Below are 20,928 nucleotides of genomic sequence, written 5' to 3'. Positions count from 1 at the left end.
CCGGTGCGACGTGTGACCTTACGTCTCGCCTCCTATGCGCTGCTTTTGGTTTTTGCGCTTTCGGCATATGTTGTCACGGTGTGAGGCTGAGCCCCCTTGTGGCGATTGTGGACGTCCTCTTCTTGAGGTACACACATGCACCCCACCACCTCAGTGCGTCAATTGTCCTGGCATCCACTCGCCTAGATATTTAGACTGCCCCGCGTATCAGATGGAGAAGAAGATTCAAGAATTAAAAACATTGGATCGTCTCTCTTATTCTGAGGCCAGGAAGTAGTATGACCGCCTCCATCCTGTGACGTTGAATACTTCGGTTGCCTCAGTCATGTCCACTCCTTCCACAGTATCCTCACCCCTATCCTGTCCCCCTCCACCTCCTCACCCCATCCGGGGTCTATACCTCTGCCTCCCAGATCCTTCCCTTCCAAATCCTCCTCCCTCGCGGCCCCTGCCCCCTCTGCCCCAGGGGCTACCCTACCTCGTCCTCCCCCTCCGCCGCCTGAGAAGCGATCCTCTTCTCAGGCGTCCATTGGGGAAACGTTCTGGACCCCGGCTTCCGAGGTCCGGCGTTCCAAAATGGACCCCGCACGTGAGGACCTTCTTCGGGTCCAGCCCACCATCCCTGTGCCTCATCGGACTTCCAAGAAGGCCTCCAAGAAGTAGTATTTATCCCCCTCTCCACCCAGGCACGTTTCGTCTGAAGCTCCATCCGTGAGTCGCTGCTTCCGGCCGTCTTCAGTTTCGCCAGGCGCTCTGCTGCCAGGCGCTCCGCTGGCCTCTCGTCGGCGAATTATGCTGCCCCTCCTACGCAACCCGGGGAAGCAGCCGCAGATGGCGACGACTCGATGGAACAGGATCCGCCTCCCACCGGTTGTAGCGTTGTTCCCTCGAAACCTGGCCCTCCGTGGCCGTCGAGGTGACCAGCTCTTCACCCGTTTTGTTCCCCTTTTTTCTGACTAGCGATGGCTTTGTTACATTGGAACATAAGAGGTATTCGATCTAATCAGGAGGAATTAAAACTACTGCTCCGCCTGCACTGTCCGCTCGTCCTTGGTCTCCAGGAAACCAAGTTGCGCCCAGCTGACCGTATTGCTTTTACCCACTATACCTCGGAGCAGTCTGACCTCACCCTTGTGGACGGTATTCCAGCTCATGGTGGGGTCATGTTGCTCGTTTGGGACGATATCTATTACCATCCCATCCCATAGACCACCCCACTCCAAGCAATAGCTGTCTGTATTACTCTTTCTGCCTTTACTTTTCCTGTTTGTACCGTCTACACTGTCATCCGCAGTTAGTCGGGCTGACATGATGCACCTGATTGTTCAGCTTCCTCCGCCGTTTTCATTGTTTGGCGACTTCAATGCCCATCATCCGCTTTGGGGTCCTGCATCCTATCAGAGAGGCTCCCTCTTGGCGGATGTCTTCAACCATCTCAATCTTGTCTGCCTCAATACTGGCGCCCCGACTTTCCTCTTGGACTCTACTCATACCTACTCCCACTTGGACCTCTCGATCCGTTCTACCACTCTTGCCCGTTGGTTCGAGTGGTATGTTCTTTCTGACACCTATTCGAGTGACCACTTCTCCTGTGTCGTTCGTCTCCTGCACCACACCCCATCCCCACGTCCTTCGAGCTGGAACATACCGAAAGCTGACTGGGGACTTTACTCCTCCCTGGCGACCTTTCCAGACCACGATTATCTCAGTTGTGACAGTCAGGTCGAATACCTCACGGCTGTTATCATCAATGCTGCCGAACGTTCCATTCCTCATACGACCTCTTCTTCACGTCGCGTTTCCGTCCCCTGGTGGAATGAGGCTTGTAGAGACGCTATCTGTGCTCGACGTGCTTTACGCACCTTTCGCCGCCATCTTACGTTGGCGTATTGTATTGGATACAAACGACTCCGAGCGCAATGCCGTAGAGTCATCAAAGACAGCAAAAAAGCTTGTTGGGCCTCTTTCACCAGCTCCTTTAACAGTTTTATTTCCTCTTCTGTCGTCTGGGGTGGCCTGCGCCGGCTGTCGGGCATTAAGGCCCACTCCTCGGTACCTGGCCTGACCTCAGGTGAGGAGGTCCTTGTTGATCCTGTGGATGTCTCCAACGCCTTCGGCCGCTTTTTCGCGGAGGTTTAAATCTCCGCCCATTACCGCCCTGCCTTCCTTCCCAGGAAAGAGGCAGTAGAGGCTCAGCGGCCTTCCTTCCACTCGCTGAATCTGGAAAATTATAATGCTCCCTTTACTATGCGGGAACTCGAACGTGCACTTGCACTGTCCCGGTCCTCTGCTCCAGGGCCAGATGCCATTCACGTTCAGATGCTGGCACACCTTCCTCTGGCAGGCAAAAGCTTCCTTCTTCGTACCTACAATCGCGTCTGGACCGAAGTTCAGGTCCCCATGCGTTGGCGTGACGCCGTCGTTGTTCCTATACCCAAATCCGGGAAGGATAGACACCTTCCTTCTAGTTACTGCCCCATTTCTCTTACAAGCTGGGTGTGTAAGGTGATGGAGCACATGGTTAACGCTCAGTTAGTTTGGATTCTTGAATCTCGACGACTACTTACCAATGTTCAATGTGGCTTTCGTCGCCGCAGTTTCGCTGTTGACCTTCTTGTGACCTTGTCGACATCAGTCACGAACAACTTTTTGCGAAAGCGCACAAACGGTCGCCGTGTTCTTCGATTTGGAGAAGGCTTATGATACCTGTTGGAGAGGAGGTATCCTCCGCACTATGCACAGGTGGGGTCTACGCGGTCGCCTGCCCCTTTTGATTCCTTTTTAACAGATCGAAAGTTTAGGGTACGTGTGGGTTCCGTATTGTCCGGCTTCCTCCAGGAGAACGGAGTGCCTCAGGGCTCCGTCTTGAGCGTAGCCCTTTTTGCCATAGCGATCAATCCAATTACGGATTGCATTCCACCAACTGTCTCAGGCTCTCTTTTTGTCGATGACTTCGCGATCTACCGTAGTGCCCAGCGAACATGCCTCCTGGAGCGCTGCCTTCAGCGTTGTCGAGACAGCCTATACTCATGGAGTGTGGCAAATGGCTTCCGGTTCTCGGAAGAGAAGACTATTTGCATCAACTTTTGGCGATATAAAGCGTTCCTTCCGCCATCCTTAGATCTCGGTCCCGTTGTTCTCCCATTCGTGGAAACAACTAAGTTTCTAGGGCTCACACTGGACAGGAAACTTTGTTGGTCTCTTATTTGGCTGCTCGTTGCACACGTTCCCTTGCTGTCCTCAGAGTTCTTAGTGGTTCATCTTGGGGAGCAGATCGCACTGTCCTGCTTCGCTTGTATCAGTCCATAGTCCGATCAAAGCTGGATTATGGGAGCCTCATCTACTCGTCTGCTCGGCCATCCCTCTTACGCCGTCTCATCTCCATCCACCATAGGGGTTACGTCTTGCGACCGGAGCTTTCTACACTAGTCCCGTCGAGAGTCTTTATGCTGAAGCTGGCGAATTACCATTGACCTACCGGCGCGACGTACTGCTTTGTCGGTATGCCTGCCGGCTGTTGTCAATGCCCGACCACCCCTCTTATCAGTCCTTCTTCGCCGATTCTCTCGACCGTCAGTATGGGTTGTATGTGTCTGCCCTGCTGCCCCCTGGAGTCAGCTTTCGTCGCCTGCTTCGACAATTGGATTTTGCCCTCCCTACCACCTCCAGAGAGGGTGAGAGCAGGACACCACCTTGGCTCCAGGCTCCGGTTCATATTTATCTCGACCTCAGCTCGCTCTTGAAGGAGGGTACTCCGGCTGCAGTGTGTTGCTCACGGTTTGTCGAACTTCGTGTGCGACTTGCCAGTCACACCTTTATTTACACTGATGGCTCCAAAACTGACAATGGTGTCAGCTGTGCCTTTGTCGTTGGGGCCGTCACCTTTAAATACCGGCTCCTCGACCAGTGTTCCAGCTTTACGGCCAAGCTTTTTGCTCTCCATCAGGCCGTTCAGTATGCCTGCCGCCACCGCCATTCATCGTATGTACTCTGCTCTAATTCACTCAGTGCTCCTCAGAGCATTGGAGCTCCATATCCGGTCCATCCCTTGGTGCAACGGATCCAGCAGTCCCTCCATTATTTTGCTGATAGTGGCTCTCCTGTCAGCTTTCTGTGGGTTCCCGGCCATGTAGGAGTGCCTGGGATGAGGCTGCTGATGCTGCACCCCAGGCTGCAGTCCTCCTGCCTCGGCCAGACTCCCATTGTCCCGTCATCTGACGTTAGTGGGGTTGTTTGTAAGAGGCTTGTGTCGTTGTGGTGGGATACTTGGTCATCACTTCAAGGAAAGAAGCTCCGAGCAGTAAAACTGTTCCCAACTGCTTGGATAACCTCCTCCCGGCCATCTCGGCGAGAAGAGGTCCTTCTGACCAAGTTGCGGATTGGGCATTGCCGGTTTCACCACAGCTACCTGCTCTCCGGTGACCCAGCCCCGCAGTGCCCTTGTGGTCATGCATTAACAGTGCGCCATGTTTTATTGTCGTGTCCCCGTTTTAGTCAATCTCGTGTTGTCCTGTGTCTGCCATCTACTTTACAGGATATTTTAGCTGATGACACTCGAGCAGCTGCTCGTGTTCTTCGTTTCATTACTTTGACTGGCTTGTCCAAAGACATCTAACTCTTTCACTTTTTATCTGCATCTTTGTAAGAACTTTCTGGTGTCCCCCCTTGAGTTTTACTAGATTCTATGTGCTCTAACAATTGTGACTGGGCGCTAATGACCTCAGTAGTTGAGCGCCCTTAAACCCAAAAAAACTGAAGGCCGTCTTCAGCGCTGTCTTCATCGTCTTTTCTCCTGGAGTATCGACAATGGCTTTCGTTTTTTCCACTGGCAAAACCGTCTGAGTTTCTGGCGATGCAAATGGTTTTTCTCACCAATCTTTACATCTTGGCTCTATTGCCGTTCCGTTCGGTAAAAATGCGAAATTCCTGGTTCCCATGCTCTATATGAAGTTCTTGGTCCTCCCATGTCTTCCCTGGCAGCTCGTGAACGCCGTTCCTTAATGTCCGTGTCCTAAATGGTACTTCCTAGAGTGCCGATCGAACCACCCTTCTCCTTTCATACCCCTCCCATGTCCATTCGAAACTCGACTGTGGGTGCTTTGTGCCTACACGTCCATCCCTTTCATGCAGTCAAAATTCTGTCCACCATCGAGGCATCCATTTGGCTACTGGTGCTTTTTTACACTAGCCCAGTTGAGTGTCATTAAGCTGAATCTACTGAACTACCAGCCCTACCGTCGTGACTTTCTCTTCAGCAGGTATGCATGCCAGTTACACCATGTATGGCCAACCATTCTACACCTGCTCCTTCGATGACTGCCTTGATCGCCAGTATGGGGCACGTCCCTCTTCTGTTATCACCTGGAGTCAGCTTTCGGCACTTGACCCAGTGGCTTAACTTCTTCCCCGGTGGGGCGAGAACGCCTTAGCTTCGTGAAGTGGCACATGTTAACCTTGGCCTTCATTCGCTTCCTACGGACACTACTCCATTCTCGGGCTCATCTTAAGTTTTATGACCTTCACATGGAACTTCATGATGGTACCTTTCTGTACACTGATGGATATCGGACTGCCTGATGTGTCAAGCGTGCCTTCGTCATTGGCTCCCTTGTCTTTAGATATCGGCTACGGCAAACTGCTGAGTATCTGCAGCCGAGCTCTTCGCCCGTTTTCAAGCCACAGAGTACATCTGGCGACACTTTTAAATTGTCCTCTGCTCACTCTCTGTGCCCTTCAGTCTGTGAGCTGTACACCGCCCATCCCTTAGTGCAGAGGGTCTGGGAAAACTGTCACTTGGTCAGTCTTGGAGCCACTGCGGTGGTCATGTGGGTTCCTGGTCATGTTGGTGTGCCAGGAAACGAGGTTGCTGACGCTGCTGTCAAGACTGCAGTCCTTGTACGTCAGCCCACTAGTTCCTATATTCGCCCTGAAGATATTTGTCTGTCAAGAGGTGGTGTCCCTTCATGGGAATAAGATCCAGCTTATTGCGCCTCTCCCAGCGTCTTGGACGACCTCTCGGCCATCCCACAGGGAGGTCATTTTAACTAGGCTGCGTATTAGTCACTCCCTTCTCAGCCATCATTTGCTAAGCGGCGATACCCCACCATTTCGTACAGTGTCAGTTTCAACTATCCGCCACTTCCTTACGGAATGCCCATTTTTTAACCGTTTACGTGACCGCTTGGGTTTGCCATGATTTATCGACCGTTTTAGCAAATGACGTGCGGGCTGTCGACCGCATTTTTCTTTTCATTCGTTAAAGCAATATGGCGAACGCTATTTAATTTTTCGTTTTGGACCGCTGTTTCTGTATGGTGCACTTTTTAGCACTTTCTCTGCGTCCCTGTTTTTAGCCGTCTTCTGTCCCTTCGGGCTGACGTGTAGTAAACTCCTCAGTCTTCGTGTCCTATAGTTTAGAGTTGGGTTTGTGTGAGCCCAGCTGTTTTTGTGCCCTAAAGCAAAGCAAAACAAATCGCTTCCAGACGTTGAACGCTGTTGGTCGCTTTGGCCTCAGGCGTGAGGGAAGATAAGACTGGCCAGTTCACTTTCTCCTTCCCCACCACGGACTGCGATCCTACGCTGTACGCCAACCACCCATCCACCAGTGATGAGCCAGTGAGCTGTCGTGCATCGGATTATGCAGTGAGATCGGGGATTCCAGCTGCACGACATGTCTAAACGTCGCCGCAGCTTAGGCAGCACATCGATGCCTGGCAACTGGGGTTAGTGCAGACAACGTTCTGTTCATTCTCTGCACCAGTAAGACGTTGTCGGCCATGTTAGGAACGACGAAACAGTCTCGTGTCGCGTGAACTACCAACTGTAAGCGGAGATGGCCGCTGTCTCGACAAAGCTGAACAGTCGTGATGACCTTTACACAAGGTTTATGAGGGTTGTGGCAGATCCTATTCATACAACCGCGCTCGGAATAAATCAGCGACCAATCAACGTATTCAAGACAGGTTACTTCGGCTGAAAATTGCTTTCTTCAAATCACAAATTGTACGTCATAAAAGCTTGATTTGACGTCACTAAACACTTTTGGCCACTACTTAAAACTTTTTGAAAATGATCTCAATCTGTATCGATATTTCTTATTCCTCATCAGATTCCTTGATATGATTGAACTTCTGTTTTGGTTTAGTAACGTGTTTGTAAGTCAGAACCAGCCCATGTTACCAGTGAAATAAGTTTGTTGGGGCTAGAATACACACATTTTGCTTACCTCCAGAATTCATGAATATTTAAAGAACGAGCTATTACAGTGTGTTGCCTTCTTGGAATCTCAGCTCTTTCCAAGTTTGACATGGCCTCTGTACGACGGTGGAACACAGCATTTTTCACACAAGGCAAAAAAATTTGTGGTGGTTTGAGTGCGTGAGCACTAGCACTGCAGGAGCAGCGCCAACTGACAGGCAGTGCCCTGGCGCCGCTTACTACAGACACCCACTGCATGACCTAGCAGCAGCCAGGAGGGGTGTGGGAAGCGAAAGGTGATTCCAGGAGTTGGGAGGGTGTGTATTGGTATTAAAGTCACAACAAAATAGATTTAGAGAACGTGCTGCAAAGTACCCTCTTACCGGAATTGTGGTCTCTGGCCTGGATTAATGCACATTAGGTTGGGAATGGTGTTAAAGCAGTCATGCCTCTCCCGAGGCAAGCTAGTACAAAACTGCTGTAACTGGTCCTAGATAACCACGATACTGCTACTAGGACGAAACCAACATCAGAAGTGGTCCCACATTGGTCTTGCTAGAGGCAGATCTGGGGATACTACGGGCCACGGCAGTACCTCATAATCGACATTGTTCATATACAAAACAGCCACGTGTGGACAGGCATTTTCCTGTTGGAAAATTATACCTCGATACTGTTGCATAAGGTCAACACAAGAAGTGTATTTCTCGCGTGCATTTTGCCATTAGTTTATTCGATCACTACCAGCCAGCACCTGAAGTTGTATCTGATGGCTGACCAGATGTAACATCACTGAGGACTCTGGGGGTGGGGAGACTGTCCCAAAGTCACTGTCCTGATCGCCAGTGGACATACAGGATAGTGCAGAACAGCAATTCATCGCTGAACACAGTGCTGCATTACTCAGTAGTCCATGGCAGGTGGTAATGTGAGGGGTTTATCTGTGCTGCACAATAGGGTGATACTATCTTGGTAGTCAGACGGGGTGGACTGGAACCTTGACTAAGAGCGCGCCTGCCGTCACATCCACATGCAGTAAAACACTGGACCATTGTCATCTGCATGCTCCACGGATCTCTGTATTGCAAGATTCGAGCAACTGGCCAAGTGGATACCCCAGTGAGAAATTCGCCTCCTTTCCCCCATGTTAAAGGAGCAGGTCTCTCTCTCTCTCTCTCTCTCTCTCTCTCTCTCTCTCTCTCTCTCTCTCTCTCTCTCTCTCGACAGGTAGTTCAGGTTCTCAGACGCCCAGGAAAGAATCCATCCAAATTTTTCGAATTTATTTAAGCTACATCAAGATTTGACATCGTTTTTATAGGTGGTGTGCTACTAAAGAGATATTTTTCTTTAATAATTTTGTGTGCCACCCTGTTCCGAGAAACTGAAATCGGACATCTTATGGTATGTGGAAGCAATGTATTGAATGAATGTAAAAAATCAGGCAGGGTATGAAATCCATCACACTGAACACTCGATCTAGACATTTAATAGAACGCTATTTACATTTAAGGCAGAGTTTGAAAGAACGATAATTTGACATAACTCTTCTAACAGTTTCAATGGGATTCGGTTGAAGTTATGTTCTGTGTGAATCAACTATAATGAACGCTGCATGTGACAGTGAAAACGTTAAGCAATACCACAGGAAGTGTTAAGATACTCAAATGGACAAAGTATATTTCAGGTCAGTTGAAATTGAGCGCTCCACGACGACTGGAAAATGATTTGTCAAGTGGAATATGAAATGGTTCATGTGTTTGTACTTAAAATGAGAAGTTGTTAGCAATTCAAGATAGCATTTCGGTTACGCTTGCTGCAATGAATAAGGCTTAAAATATGTGCAGCTTTCAATGTTTCGTTACCTTCTAGCAAGAATTTGTAGTGAACGTTCAACTTTTCAGTTGTTACATGTTAGTGTTAAAACTGTCAAACTAACACACATTTAGGATAAACCAGTTTCCAGATACACAACTGCGCAAACTTTCATTAAAACTGAAAATTTAGTTTTTTGATTTTTATAGTTTCCCAGAGAAACGTTACAGCCGTTGTGTGTGCAGGATGGTCAGGAACAGTCGGCAACGTTCGTAAGATGGTTTCGGGTGCTCAGATATAAATAAAAATTTGTTCTACCATTCCAATTAGCAGTCAAATTGGGCGCTGCGGCCAATGTCCACGCAAATTAGAGGCCTGTCACAGCTGGTGTACTGAAACGTGTTCGTAATTTCGTTCCCCGATTCGGAAAAAGTGACGGAACAACTGGATATGGGACAGTAACAACAAAACCAAAGCCTAAGGTTGAACAGTTTAAGCCATAATAGTTGCTATGAGAGCTGACACTAATTCCATAGGCAGGGCACTTGAATTAGTGAAATTCGATGCTAGTTAACTTCAAAATGGCGCACCATACAGAAATTTTCTTCAGCTCTCAGCACGACCTACCTTGCAACACTTACTTCATTCTCAGACAGTTTCTGACCATTCTGTGTGTTTCCTGGTCATAGATGCAATTAGTGAGGAGGCTGGTCTTGTTCACAGGGCGTTCACCCTAGAGAGCCGCTTGCAGGACGCAGTGAAGAAGCGTCTGCTGCTGCGGCGGCAGCTGTCCACCCCGGAGAGCTCGTCCAGCCCGGCCAGCGAGGGCCAGGAGGGCTCCGACGACGGCAGCTCGCGAGACCTGTCGCTGCACGAAGAGTCCTCGGGAGACACGCGCGACGTCAGGGGGAGCTTAAAGCAGCTAAAGATCGCTGCGCCCAAGCCGCAGACGTCGCAAGCGCCGCCGCAGACGTCGGCGCCACCGTCCCCGCAGACGTCGCCCGCACAGCCGCAGCCTCTGACGTCGGCGCCGCCGTCACCGCCGACGTCGCCTGCACAGCCGCAGCAGCAGACGTCGCCCGCGCAGCCAACGTCGCAGCCGACGTCGCCGCCGTCGCCAACAGTGAGCGACGCGATGCGCGAGATGTTCTCCCCCGGCACCAGCGACGAGATCTGGTCAGCCAGGTGGGTCCAGGGGGCGACACGGTCTGACTAGCGGCCGACGAGCCCGGGCAGGGGGTGGGGGGGGGAGGGTGGGGGAAAGACAGCGGTGCAATCGCTGTCCAATACCTGATGGAAGGTATAGTTACAGCCATCGGTTGTACATACTATGTTTCATTCCTTACCATTTTCCGTTTTTACACAGATCACTAGAAGACAAAGCAACAAACACAAGATTTGTAGTATACACAGACGAAAATAACGAAAGATAAAAGAACTGTGCTTGGGTACTTAAAAACAACTCAATACTTACAAACCAGTAACCTAAGATCACCAGCGTGTCCAGTCTCGAGAGAAATTGAAGGATCTGTAATTGTCATTAGAACAATTAAGTAAAATCGATAAGTAAAATTTTGGGAACATGTTATCACTAAATGATTCACATACTGTGGTATAAGAGCAACCTCCAAAGCAATTTCGTAAGCTATACTCAGTGTGCTGCTCGTAAATTGTAGCTTGTTGCCAACATAGTACTCGTCTGAGCCCTTTTGCTCTGAGCCATTTCTCTGGCACATGGCCTGCACATGAAGCTCACTCCTGCTGGTGGTCGTATGACGTCAATAGTTTCTTCAGAAGGAAAGTAGTTCACTGCAGAGGTACAACCCCAAAATGTTTCCTTCAGAGTTTACCGTGTCAGCAACATAATGGTAAGACAAGTAGAGGTGTACTCTCCCAATTTCTCTATTGTACAAGGGCAGAGATTTTTTGGCCATAGAGCCTTAACTCTTCGTAGAGAATGAAGAGGACAAGTTGGGAGATGGTGCAGACATCTTCAAAATGACTGGGTCACTTCAAATTAAAACAGCATCCCCCCACACACAGTCATGGGCGTTCCTTGCTTGTCATAAACTGGATTATCTGGTCACTCACTTCTCGTAATCGTCTAAATATGGTTCCAAGTACTTCCCATAGAGACCACCTCCTTAGTCTGACGATGAGCTATCCTCCAACTTGGAGAGCACGGTATAAATTTTCTCCTTGTCTATAGGTGGCCAGTTTGAACCCCTTAACCGCAACCACCAGCCAACCATCTATTAGTTCCCGAGCCCACTCGATGTTGTAAACTGTTACAACAAACAGCAGCTGTTGGTAATAAATAACCCTAACTAAGTAGGGCATCATGACAGAAACTGGGATTAAGGACATCATGGTCCTTGGAGCGACACATTCACAAAGAATAAATTCAAATTATACACTTCTTCAAAGAAGGAGAATTTCTTGACGCTTTCCTAGGTCTCGTATCTTTACAAACTAGCGATATAAACGTAGACAAGATCTAGCTTAATTTCAAAAACTGTATCGATGGCAATTCAGATTTATACCAGATAAATTAAGAGAAATAATCCTCCAGGACACAAAAAGCACGCCAGATTTAAAAGGATGCACAAAATTTGGGTCGTGCGTAAAGTATACCAGCGGTAAATACAGTAAAAACGTCCACTGTGCGACAGGAATTGTAATACCGACGACAGTGAAACTAGGCCAAAGTTACGAAACAGTCATAAATTACTTCACCAACGACTAAGTAAATACTTCATAACTCGAATCAAGAAAGAGCTGCAAGCATGAGTGAAATAAATACTACCTGTGCAGCGAAGCAACTTCAGTCATTTAATAAAAGCGAGTCGACCGGACCTGATAGCACAACAGAGTATGCTCGCTTGACGAAACATGCCACAGGTAACACCAGTACTAATGAAAGGAAACTGGATTAATGTGCTGAATTACACCCGCACATCACTAACGTCGATTGACAGTAGGGTTTAGGAACAGACACTGTGTAGCAATTGATAAATTCAACGAGTAGAACAGAAGTGACATCTAGTGTTGCCCAGAAAGGTGTTAGGGGCTCGCCGCTGTAATAATGTATAGAAAGAAGAGGAAATTTAGACAGCCCTGTTAGTGTCTCTGCAGAACATACTGTTATTTATCGTCTATTCATCGGAATTCAGTTGTAAAGATAAAGAAAAAATGTGTAGTACCATAAGTGGCAGTTGAATGTATATAATTGAGGTTATCCGAAGTAATAAAAGGAAACCAGCAGCTTTCGGTCATACGAGAAACGAAACAAATTGAAAGGATGTGAACTGAAATACCCAGGGACTTTAAATTACGTTATTCGTAATAAAATAAATCTTAGCTCGCGTGGAAAGATGTTAGTTTCTGCCACTCGCTGTTCACGAGTGGAATCGTAGAGAAATACCTCGGAGGCCTAGCGCCAAGCATGTAAGTATGAACTGCAGAAAGCTCATGTAGATGGAGCTATAGATGAATTAATTACATGTGCTCTTTTGCAAATGTCCTGCGAGAGTGACACCCTCTGCATGTGCAGATTGCCTGAGTTGTGGTGATACACAATGTGAAATGTGCTGTGTGACAGCTACATGCGAAGTGTTTGGGATACACGTGTGGTTGGCATGGAGCGGGAACCTGCTCTGACGGGCGTCGCCGTGTATTATATTACACCGAAGTTGGTCTGAGGCAGGGTATAAAACTACGGATTTGAACAACTGAATCATCAAATCTATTAACAGTATAGTAAATAAAGTTGAGTCCTAGGGAGCGCATAAGTCAAAAGCAATAAAATTCGCTAATAATTAGCGACTGTCCTAAAAGAATTAGTATGGTCGTCCCATATTCTAAGTATCAAAGTACACAGTTGCAGACCACTGTAGAGCGCCTAGTGACGCGTGCATCTCGTAGATAACTTGCTACTGTTGCGTTGTATGCCCCCCCCCCCTCCCCCCCAGTGCCCAGCGAGTGGGGTGGTACTGTCACAATCTACTTCACAGCATGTGCCTGCTGCTGTAAAGTGGTGCAGCCACATCGACATCCTCTGGTGGTTTTGGCGCCTTCGGTGAGCCTGACCGGATCTGCGTTGTCATAATGTTTACGCCTGTCATGTAGGCAACCTTGTAGCCATGTCTGTACCGCCTGAGGCCGCAATGCCCCTTGGATGCAGAACAGCCACCAATAGAGTGGAAGACTCCGTATTGTGACACCTGGGCCTGTTCCATGGACCTTGGTATTTGGCATATGTTTTAGCTGCATTGGGCAAGTTAGGAATGGTGTTAGAAACGAATGTGATAAAATCGTTGCAGCAGCTAGGCGATGTGTAAAGCAGCAAACTAAAAGCATTATGGTAGTAAATGCAGTGTATGTGACACTGCTGCTGGGCAACAGTAATGATATTGGGTGTTGCATATGCGCAGGATGGGCAGTCAATTTTTTAAATCGTCTGACTAAACATGCCATGGGGTACAGGAACACTGCAGAAGCATACGCACTGGAGTTCTTAAACGGTCAGATCGTTGGCACAGTTTGAAAACCAGTGAGAAGCCTTAAGAATTATATTACCAGTCTCAGCCGAACTATTCCGCTGACAAATGTGAATAATAGCTACAGGAAGATCCGTAAGGTTGTTTCATACTGGACAGTACAAGGCGTACAGTAGGAGTATTCCTGTCACCCCGAGCACCTCACAATATTAACGACGTGAGTTTGCACAGTTCCGTGAACTGCTGCCAGCGAGTCTGTATTGCTAAATGGTTCAGTGACTCTGTCGGACTCGTTCCAAAGGTCGCTCCCAATTTCTTGTTTGACTAAAATTGAGCTGCCATCTGCCAAAGCAGTGGGAACCGTCCAGTGTGTGTACATTAGTTGGAATTGGTCTCTCCAGTACTTGATCCCATTAAACGGATACGTAGCTGGCGACTAACAAGGGAACCTCCCCATCGCACCCCCCTCAGATTTAGTTATAAGTTGGCACAGTGGATAGGCCTTGAAAAGCTGAACACACATCAATCGCGAAAACAGGGAGAAGTTGTGGAACTATGAAAAATAATCAAAATACACAAACTGCGTAGTCCATGGGCAACATAGGCAACATAAAGGGTGGAGTGACGTCAGGAGCGCCGTGGTCCCGTGGTTGGCGTGAGCAGCTGCGGAATGAGAGGTCCTTGGTTCGTCTTCCCTCGAGTGAAAACCTTACGTTCTTTGTTTCTGCAAAGGTATGATCTGTCCGTTCATTGACGTCTCTGTTCACTGTAGCAAGTTTAGTGTCTGTTTTGCGACCGCACCGCAAAACCGTACGATTAGTAGGCGAAAGGATGTGCCTCTCCAATGGGAACGGAAAACATTTGATCGCAAGGTCCTAGGTCAACCGATTCCTCCACAGGAAAACACGTCTGATATATTCTATACGACACTGGTGACGGCATGTGCGTCACATGACAGGATTATGTTGTCGACCATATGTCGTCGACCCACCTAACTTGTACACTTGGCGAATGGGTAAAAAGGTTCTTCTACCTTGTCCGATTTAGGTTTTCTTGTGGATGTGATAATCACTCCCAAAAAAGTGATGAAAACATAAGACTGTCACATAAACTGAAAATAACCAATTTTTCACTAGAGGGAAGACTTGAGCCGAGGACCTCCCGTTCCGCAGTTGCTCACGCTAACCACGGGACCATAGCACTCCAGAGCTCATATTGACCTTAATGTTTCCTATCTTGCACATGGACTAATCAGTTCGTATATTTTGCTTATTTTTTCATAGTTCCACATAACTTCTTGTTTTCTCGATTGATGTGTGTTCAGTTTTTCAAGGCCTTCAGTTTTTCAAGGCCTATCCACTGTGCCAACTTATAACTAAATCTGAGGGGGGTGCGATGGGGAGGGTCCCTTGTAAGGTATATTACCTGTATTAGAGGCGTGCCCTAATAACTGTACTTTTCCATACCATCAATTTAGATTAGTAGTTAGAATAATCCTGTCGGAAATGACTTAAATGCCTCTAATGACTAAGTCGGGTTAGGGAAATCTAAAACATTCACTGTCGATTAGATAAGATAGTAAGCAGATGTTACGTATAACTTGGTAATAGATAGGACACAGCAATAGCTGTTCTCGGAAGTGGTCAGCAGTCAGTATAGCCTAGTCCTTCCTGCACAGTGCCCCCTGCTCTCGGGAGGGCAGCATGCCGGGTTCCAGGCCATCCTCCAGCGCCGCCTCCAGCCCCTCCAGAGCTGAGGGCCGGAGTTTGCGGGACGTGCCACCAGAACCTGAGATCCCTCAAGAGGGCACTGAGGGGAAAAGCGTGCTGGAGGAGGAGGCGGAGAAAGAGGCCGGTCTGTTCCCGGGGCCTGACCTTGAGGGCCTGTTCACGTGCTCCGCGACAGGCGTCTTCCGGTCATCCGCCGGCGAGACATCGGCATTCAGAGGGTAAGTGAGCAGAGTTTTCCTCATAATTCTACACACATGGACTAATAGCTTTCCAGCTATTTGGTCTGATCACATTTGACCATTCAGGACACCTTTCATATTGAACAATTATTTCACGCATGAGTCGTCTTGCAAGAGTTCATTTCGAAAGGTCTGTTACTGATAACTATGACACGGAAGCTAATTTCCATAATACATTAGATTGAATAGAATCCCTGACACACACACACACACACACACACACACACACACACACACACACACACACACACACAAAGCCGTAGGGATTGTGAAAGTTGTTTACTTCTCAAAGGGACATGGGTGAATTAACATCTTCAAATAACGTACTACGCTGAAGTGCCAAAGAAACTGGTATAGGAATGCGTATTCAAATAGATATGTAAACAGGCAGATTACGGCGCTGCGGTCGGTAGCGATAGGACAACTAGTTTCTGGCACAGTTTTTACGTATGTTACTGCTGCTAAAATTGCAGGTTATCAACATTTTATAGTGCTCGAGCGTGGTGTTACAGTCGGCTCACGAACTATGGGACACAGGATCTCAGAGGTACCGACGAAGTGAGGATTTTCCCGTACTACCGTTCCACGACTGTACCGTGAATATCAGGAATCCAGTAAAACATCAGATCTAGACTGCGCTGCGGCCGGGAAAAGATCCTGCAATAACGGCACCGACGACTACTGAAGAAAACCGTTTGTGTGAAAGTTCAACCATTCCGCAAACTCCTGTAGATTTAAATGCTGGGCCATAAAGTGTCAGCGTGCTAACCATTCAACGAAACATCGATATGGACTGTCGGAGCGGAAGGCCCACCCGTGTACCCTTGATGACTGCACGACAGGAAGCTTTACGCCTCGCCTGAGCCCGACAATGAAGACATTTGATTGTTGACGGGAAACATGCTGCCTGGTCGGATGACTCTCGTTTCAAACTGTATCGTTCCGATGGATGTTCACGGGTATAGACACAACCTCATTACTGTGTGGACCGTTCGTGTTAGCAGGGGACTGTTCATACTGGTGGAGGCTGTGTAAGTGTGGGGCCTTGGCAGTTAGTGATCTGGCACCCCTGATACGCCTACATAGGACTGACAGGTGACCGGTACGTAAGCATTTACGACATTCCAATCACGAACGTTCTCTTATGAATGGGAAAATATTTGACACCCACCTACGTAGGGAGAAATGATCATAATAGACTAGAGAAATGAGAGCTCGAACGGAAAGATTTAGGTGTTCCTTTTTCGCACGCGCCATTAGTGTGAAATGGTAGGGTAGTAGTAGTAGTAGTAGTAGTAGTAGTAGTAGTAGTAGTAGTAGTAGTAGTAGTAGTAGTAGTAGTAGTAGTAGTAGTAGGTGGTGGTGGTGGTGGTGGTGGTGGTGGTGGTGGTGGTGGTGGTGGTGGTGGTGGTGGTGGTGGTGGTGGTGGTGGTGGTGGTGGTGGTAGTAGTAGTATGAAAAAGGTTTGATGAACCAGTAGTAGTAGGTGGTGGTGGTGGTGGTGGTGGTGGTGGTGGTGGTGGTGGTGGTGGTGGTGGTGGTGGTGGTGGTGGTGGTGGTGGTGGTGGTGGTGGTAGTAGTAGTAGTAGTATGAAAAAGGTTTGATGAACCCTCTGCCAGGCACTTCAGTGCGAATTCGAGTAACGATGTAGATGCCAACAAAGGTAGACGTGAGCACTCGTCCGCCTGTGGTCCCAGGAGTTTGAAATCGCAGCCACTCAGGGTAGGCTGCCAGTACTGAAGAGTCTTGTTACACTTTGGCACTACAATGCTTTTCGGACTCATCTCTCGCTTAACCTCTCCAAAGACACTCTTAGCTTGTTTCGTCATCATAAAACTTTGATACTCTTGGCCTGCGATCTGACATACAGCTGCTGTACAAACAGCTGTGTGTACGGCCGTTAGGTGTTGCTGCACGTAAGCACTATTCTCAATGGCATATTTCAAAGAATGTGATACTCAACCGTGTCAGTCCTTAGTACTTTCTGGAGGAAGAAATTTTAAACATATAATGCTCTTAGGCAACTCGTTACTGATTTTAAAGGAAATTTTATACAAATTTGTACCTATTCTCAAATTAAACTTTGTTCGAATGGTTCATTTTTATAGACCACAGAAATTTTGAAACATTAATTGTAATAAAGCTATTAATAAATACCACGTGAAATAACATTCCATTACGTCACCAGTCTTCTAACCATTTCGATGCAGTTTGCTCAAAATTCCTGTCCCGCCAACCACTTCCCAGTATAGCACATGCATCCTAAATTATCCGTTACATGCTGCATGTTTTCGAATCACTGTCTTCCTCTCAGGCTTTTACCATGTACGGCCACCTCCTAGTACCTTGAACGTTATTATCTGATGTATTAGCGCATGTTATCACCTGTCCTTCTTTTCAGTGTTTCCCATGTCTTCCTTCCTTGGCCGACGCTGTGCAGAACCACCTCATTTATCAGGCCACCTAATTTTAAACATACTTCCGTTGCACCGCATCTCTAGTGCTTAGCATATTCTGTTCCATCACGGAGGAATATAACTAACCAACCGCTTCCGTGTGTTGAGATAAACTGCTCCACATTTCACATGTCGGAGATGGATAACAATGGCAGCGATCTTGACGATGAAAAGGTTACGCATTCGCGAAGTTCTACTTACTGTTTCTGTTGAGGAAAAGCATTTGTTCCATCTAAGACAGTAAAAATTGATGGATACAATTGTAGCTAGCAAATACTGAGTTAACATTGTAAATAAAGCCACAGGAACAGTTAAAAATGTAAGAAAGAAAAAAACTAGACCTTAAAAATGGGTCAACACGTTTATTGGAACTACTAGCTTCGAAAAAGGTGTCAGCAATACATAATCAAATTGTCTGGAAGGAGCATATCGAAACACGAAGAATTTCCCTCTTGAAATAAATACTGTTCTGTATAGACGTTGTACCAAACGGAAATCAATTTGCGAAATATACATATCTGTACGTCCATTTTTACTCATTTTTGAAACTATAGGAAGGTATCAATGCGTGATCCAGTTGTTACAGAAAATTTTGAATGATCTAAGAGGAGATGTTGACATAAAACGTTCGCTCACTTCAGAAAACTTCTATATCGTATGAAACTACTGTGACTGTAAAATTCTCGTACGTTTTCAAAGAAGTGCATTAAAGAAACAGATTTTAAAGTGTTCATCGTTTTTGTAGTTTAAATTCCAACCTCCTACAAAGTTTTTTCACTACACTGTTTCTTTTAGAACTCTCCTCAAATACCCTGCATACTTTCTACCTCATAGTTTCTTCAGGTCATTTTCCAAATTTCCAAACAATTTGGATCCAGCTCTTACAGCTAGTTCTTAACATGACTGAGTTCACTAGAGCAACTTTCCTCCACCCAGACCAACCCCCTCCTCATGCCACACCTACCTTGCCTGTGGACAGCACTGAAAGTAAAGGTTGAGCCAGAAACATTCAGCGTTGTCGTTGTCCAGAAAGCTGTGCCTATCTTGGTAGTAGGTCGGATGTCGTTAAGCCAGAACAACCTTTGCGGACAGTTCCTGTAACATAAGGTACTTAATTCAGATAGATTTCATACAGGAGCGAAAATCTCACCAGTAGCTGCGTCCAAAGGAGTGAAGTGTTTCAAATATTGATTCGTTTCGTTGTTCTTCCTACAGCCTCCCAGAAGAGCCACTTGAAGAGCAGCAGAAAGTGTCAGAGGATCCAGTGTGTGAAGAGACAGGTGAGGGGACAGGACAGGGCCAGGGACAAGAGGTGGGCCCCCCTGCTTGGACACTCGGGGCTCTAGCCGCGGTGGCCTCCTCGGCATTCGGTGGGCTGCAGCAGAAGCCACAGCAGCAGCAGCAAACTGAAGGAGAGACAGCACAGGGCGGGGCAGCGCTGGCGGAGGACAGCGGTGACCAAGAGCAAGAGCCAGGGGCAGAGGAAGAGGCAGAGGGGCCACTGGGGCAGGACTCGCCAGGGCCGCAGCAGAGGCGGGCCTCGAAGCGGAAGAGCACAGCCGGCCACTACGGGCTCATGCCGAAGAGGGGCCGCAAGTGAAGGCTGCGCACTGGTTTTAGATGTAAACCATCAATTTTTAAAATCTCATTAAACTTTACTCTAAATTTTTCAATAAGTTAACGAAGCTTTTGGCAAATGTTATTGACGATAATTCCTACAGATGAAAGTAAATTCGTGTTGAGCTCATTTGTCACATTCTATAAAATTCCAGAAATGTTAGTTTTAATAAGTCAGTACCAAGAGCACGAAGAAAGAAACAAAACTTTGTCGATAATTTTTAGTGGCTTAACCCTTTGCAAAGCTGTTTAAAAATAACCAATTTTTGTACTTCATGTGTAATTTACAACTCGTCTGTGGGGAATAAACATCTACAAATTTTCCTGCACTTGAAACTGAGTGGTAATGTCCCTAGTCGCATTCCTTGTAATTTATCCCAGTACAATGACCTGAGAAGTAAAGGAACTTCAGGGAGCAGTTTTTGATGATAGAGGCTCACAATGCTTCCTGTTTAAGCTCTGTATATTCCTTTACCTTCATGAACTGTAGCTGAAGTTGGGTCATAAGTACATCGGTTGAATAACTACCTAGGTTGAATAAATGACATTAGTATAGCTGTCACTCAAATGGAGTCAAAAACTGTCCAAACCAGATGGTTGCCAGGTTGCCAGGTTGCCAGGTTGCCAGGTTGCCAGGTTGCCAGGTTGCCAGGTTGCCAGGTTGCCAGGTTGCCAGGTTGCCAGGTTGCCAGGTTGCCAGGTTGCCAGGTTGCCAGGTTGCCAGGTTGCCAGGTTGCCAGGTTGCCAGGTTGCCAGGTTGCCAGGTTGCCAGGTTGCCAGGTTGCCAGGTTGCCAGGTTGCCAGGTTGCCAGGTTGCCAGGTTGCCAGGTTGCCAGGTTGCCAGGTTGCCAGGTTGCCAGGTTGCCAGGTTGCCAGGTTGCCAGGTTGCCAGGTTGCCAGGTTGCCAGGTTGCCAGGTTGCCAGGTTGCCAGGTTGCCAGGTTGCCAGGTTGCCAGGTTGCCAGGTTGCCAGGTTGCCAGGTTGCCAGGTTGCCAGGTTGCCAGGTTGCCAGGTTGCCAGGTTGCCAGGTTGCCAGGTTGCCAGGTTGCCAGGTTGCCAGGTTGCCAGGTTGCCAGGTTGCCAGGTTGCCAGGTTGCCAGGTTGCCAGGTTGCCAGGTTGCCAGGTTGCCAGGTTGCCAGGTTGCCAGGTTGCCAGGTTGCCAGGTTGCCAGGTTGCCAGGTTGCCAGGTTGCCAGGTTGCCAGGTTGCCAGGTTGCCAGGTTGCCAGGTTGCCAGGTTGCCAGGCACAGCCTTGTTCCAATAATCTTCCTCCGTAAAAATTTCTTACGCTATTTTGAAAGATCGTATCTTTGCTCTTCCATTGGGATTAAGTCCTTCAAATTGAAAAAGCGATACACATACTTCACTCGTTCAGAT

General features: G+C 47.8%; 1 protein-coding gene across 1 annotated transcript; it reads left to right on the top strand.

The window, feature by feature from the left end:
- The first annotated feature begins 6,670 nt into the window (after positions 1-6,670).
- LOC126159399 (proline-rich protein 36-like) lies at positions 6,671-19,534 on the top strand. The gene is made up of 4 exons (XM_049916518.1): positions 6,671-6,722; positions 9,699-10,194; positions 15,187-15,456; positions 19,150-19,534. The coding sequence occupies exons 1-4, from the start codon at positions 6,671-6,673 to the stop codon at positions 19,532-19,534; spliced, it is 1,203 nt and encodes a 400-aa protein (XP_049772475.1).
- Positions 19,535-20,928: the final 1,394 nt, after the last annotated feature.

Source organism: Schistocerca cancellata, chromosome 2 (genome assembly GCF_023864275.1).
Source record: "Schistocerca cancellata isolate TAMUIC-IGC-003103 chromosome 2, iqSchCanc2.1, whole genome shotgun sequence".
NCBI lineage: Eukaryota > Metazoa > Arthropoda > Insecta > Orthoptera > Acrididae > Schistocerca > Schistocerca cancellata.
The sequence above is the reverse complement of the archived record's forward strand: the minus strand, read 5'-3'. Positions and strand labels throughout refer to the sequence as shown.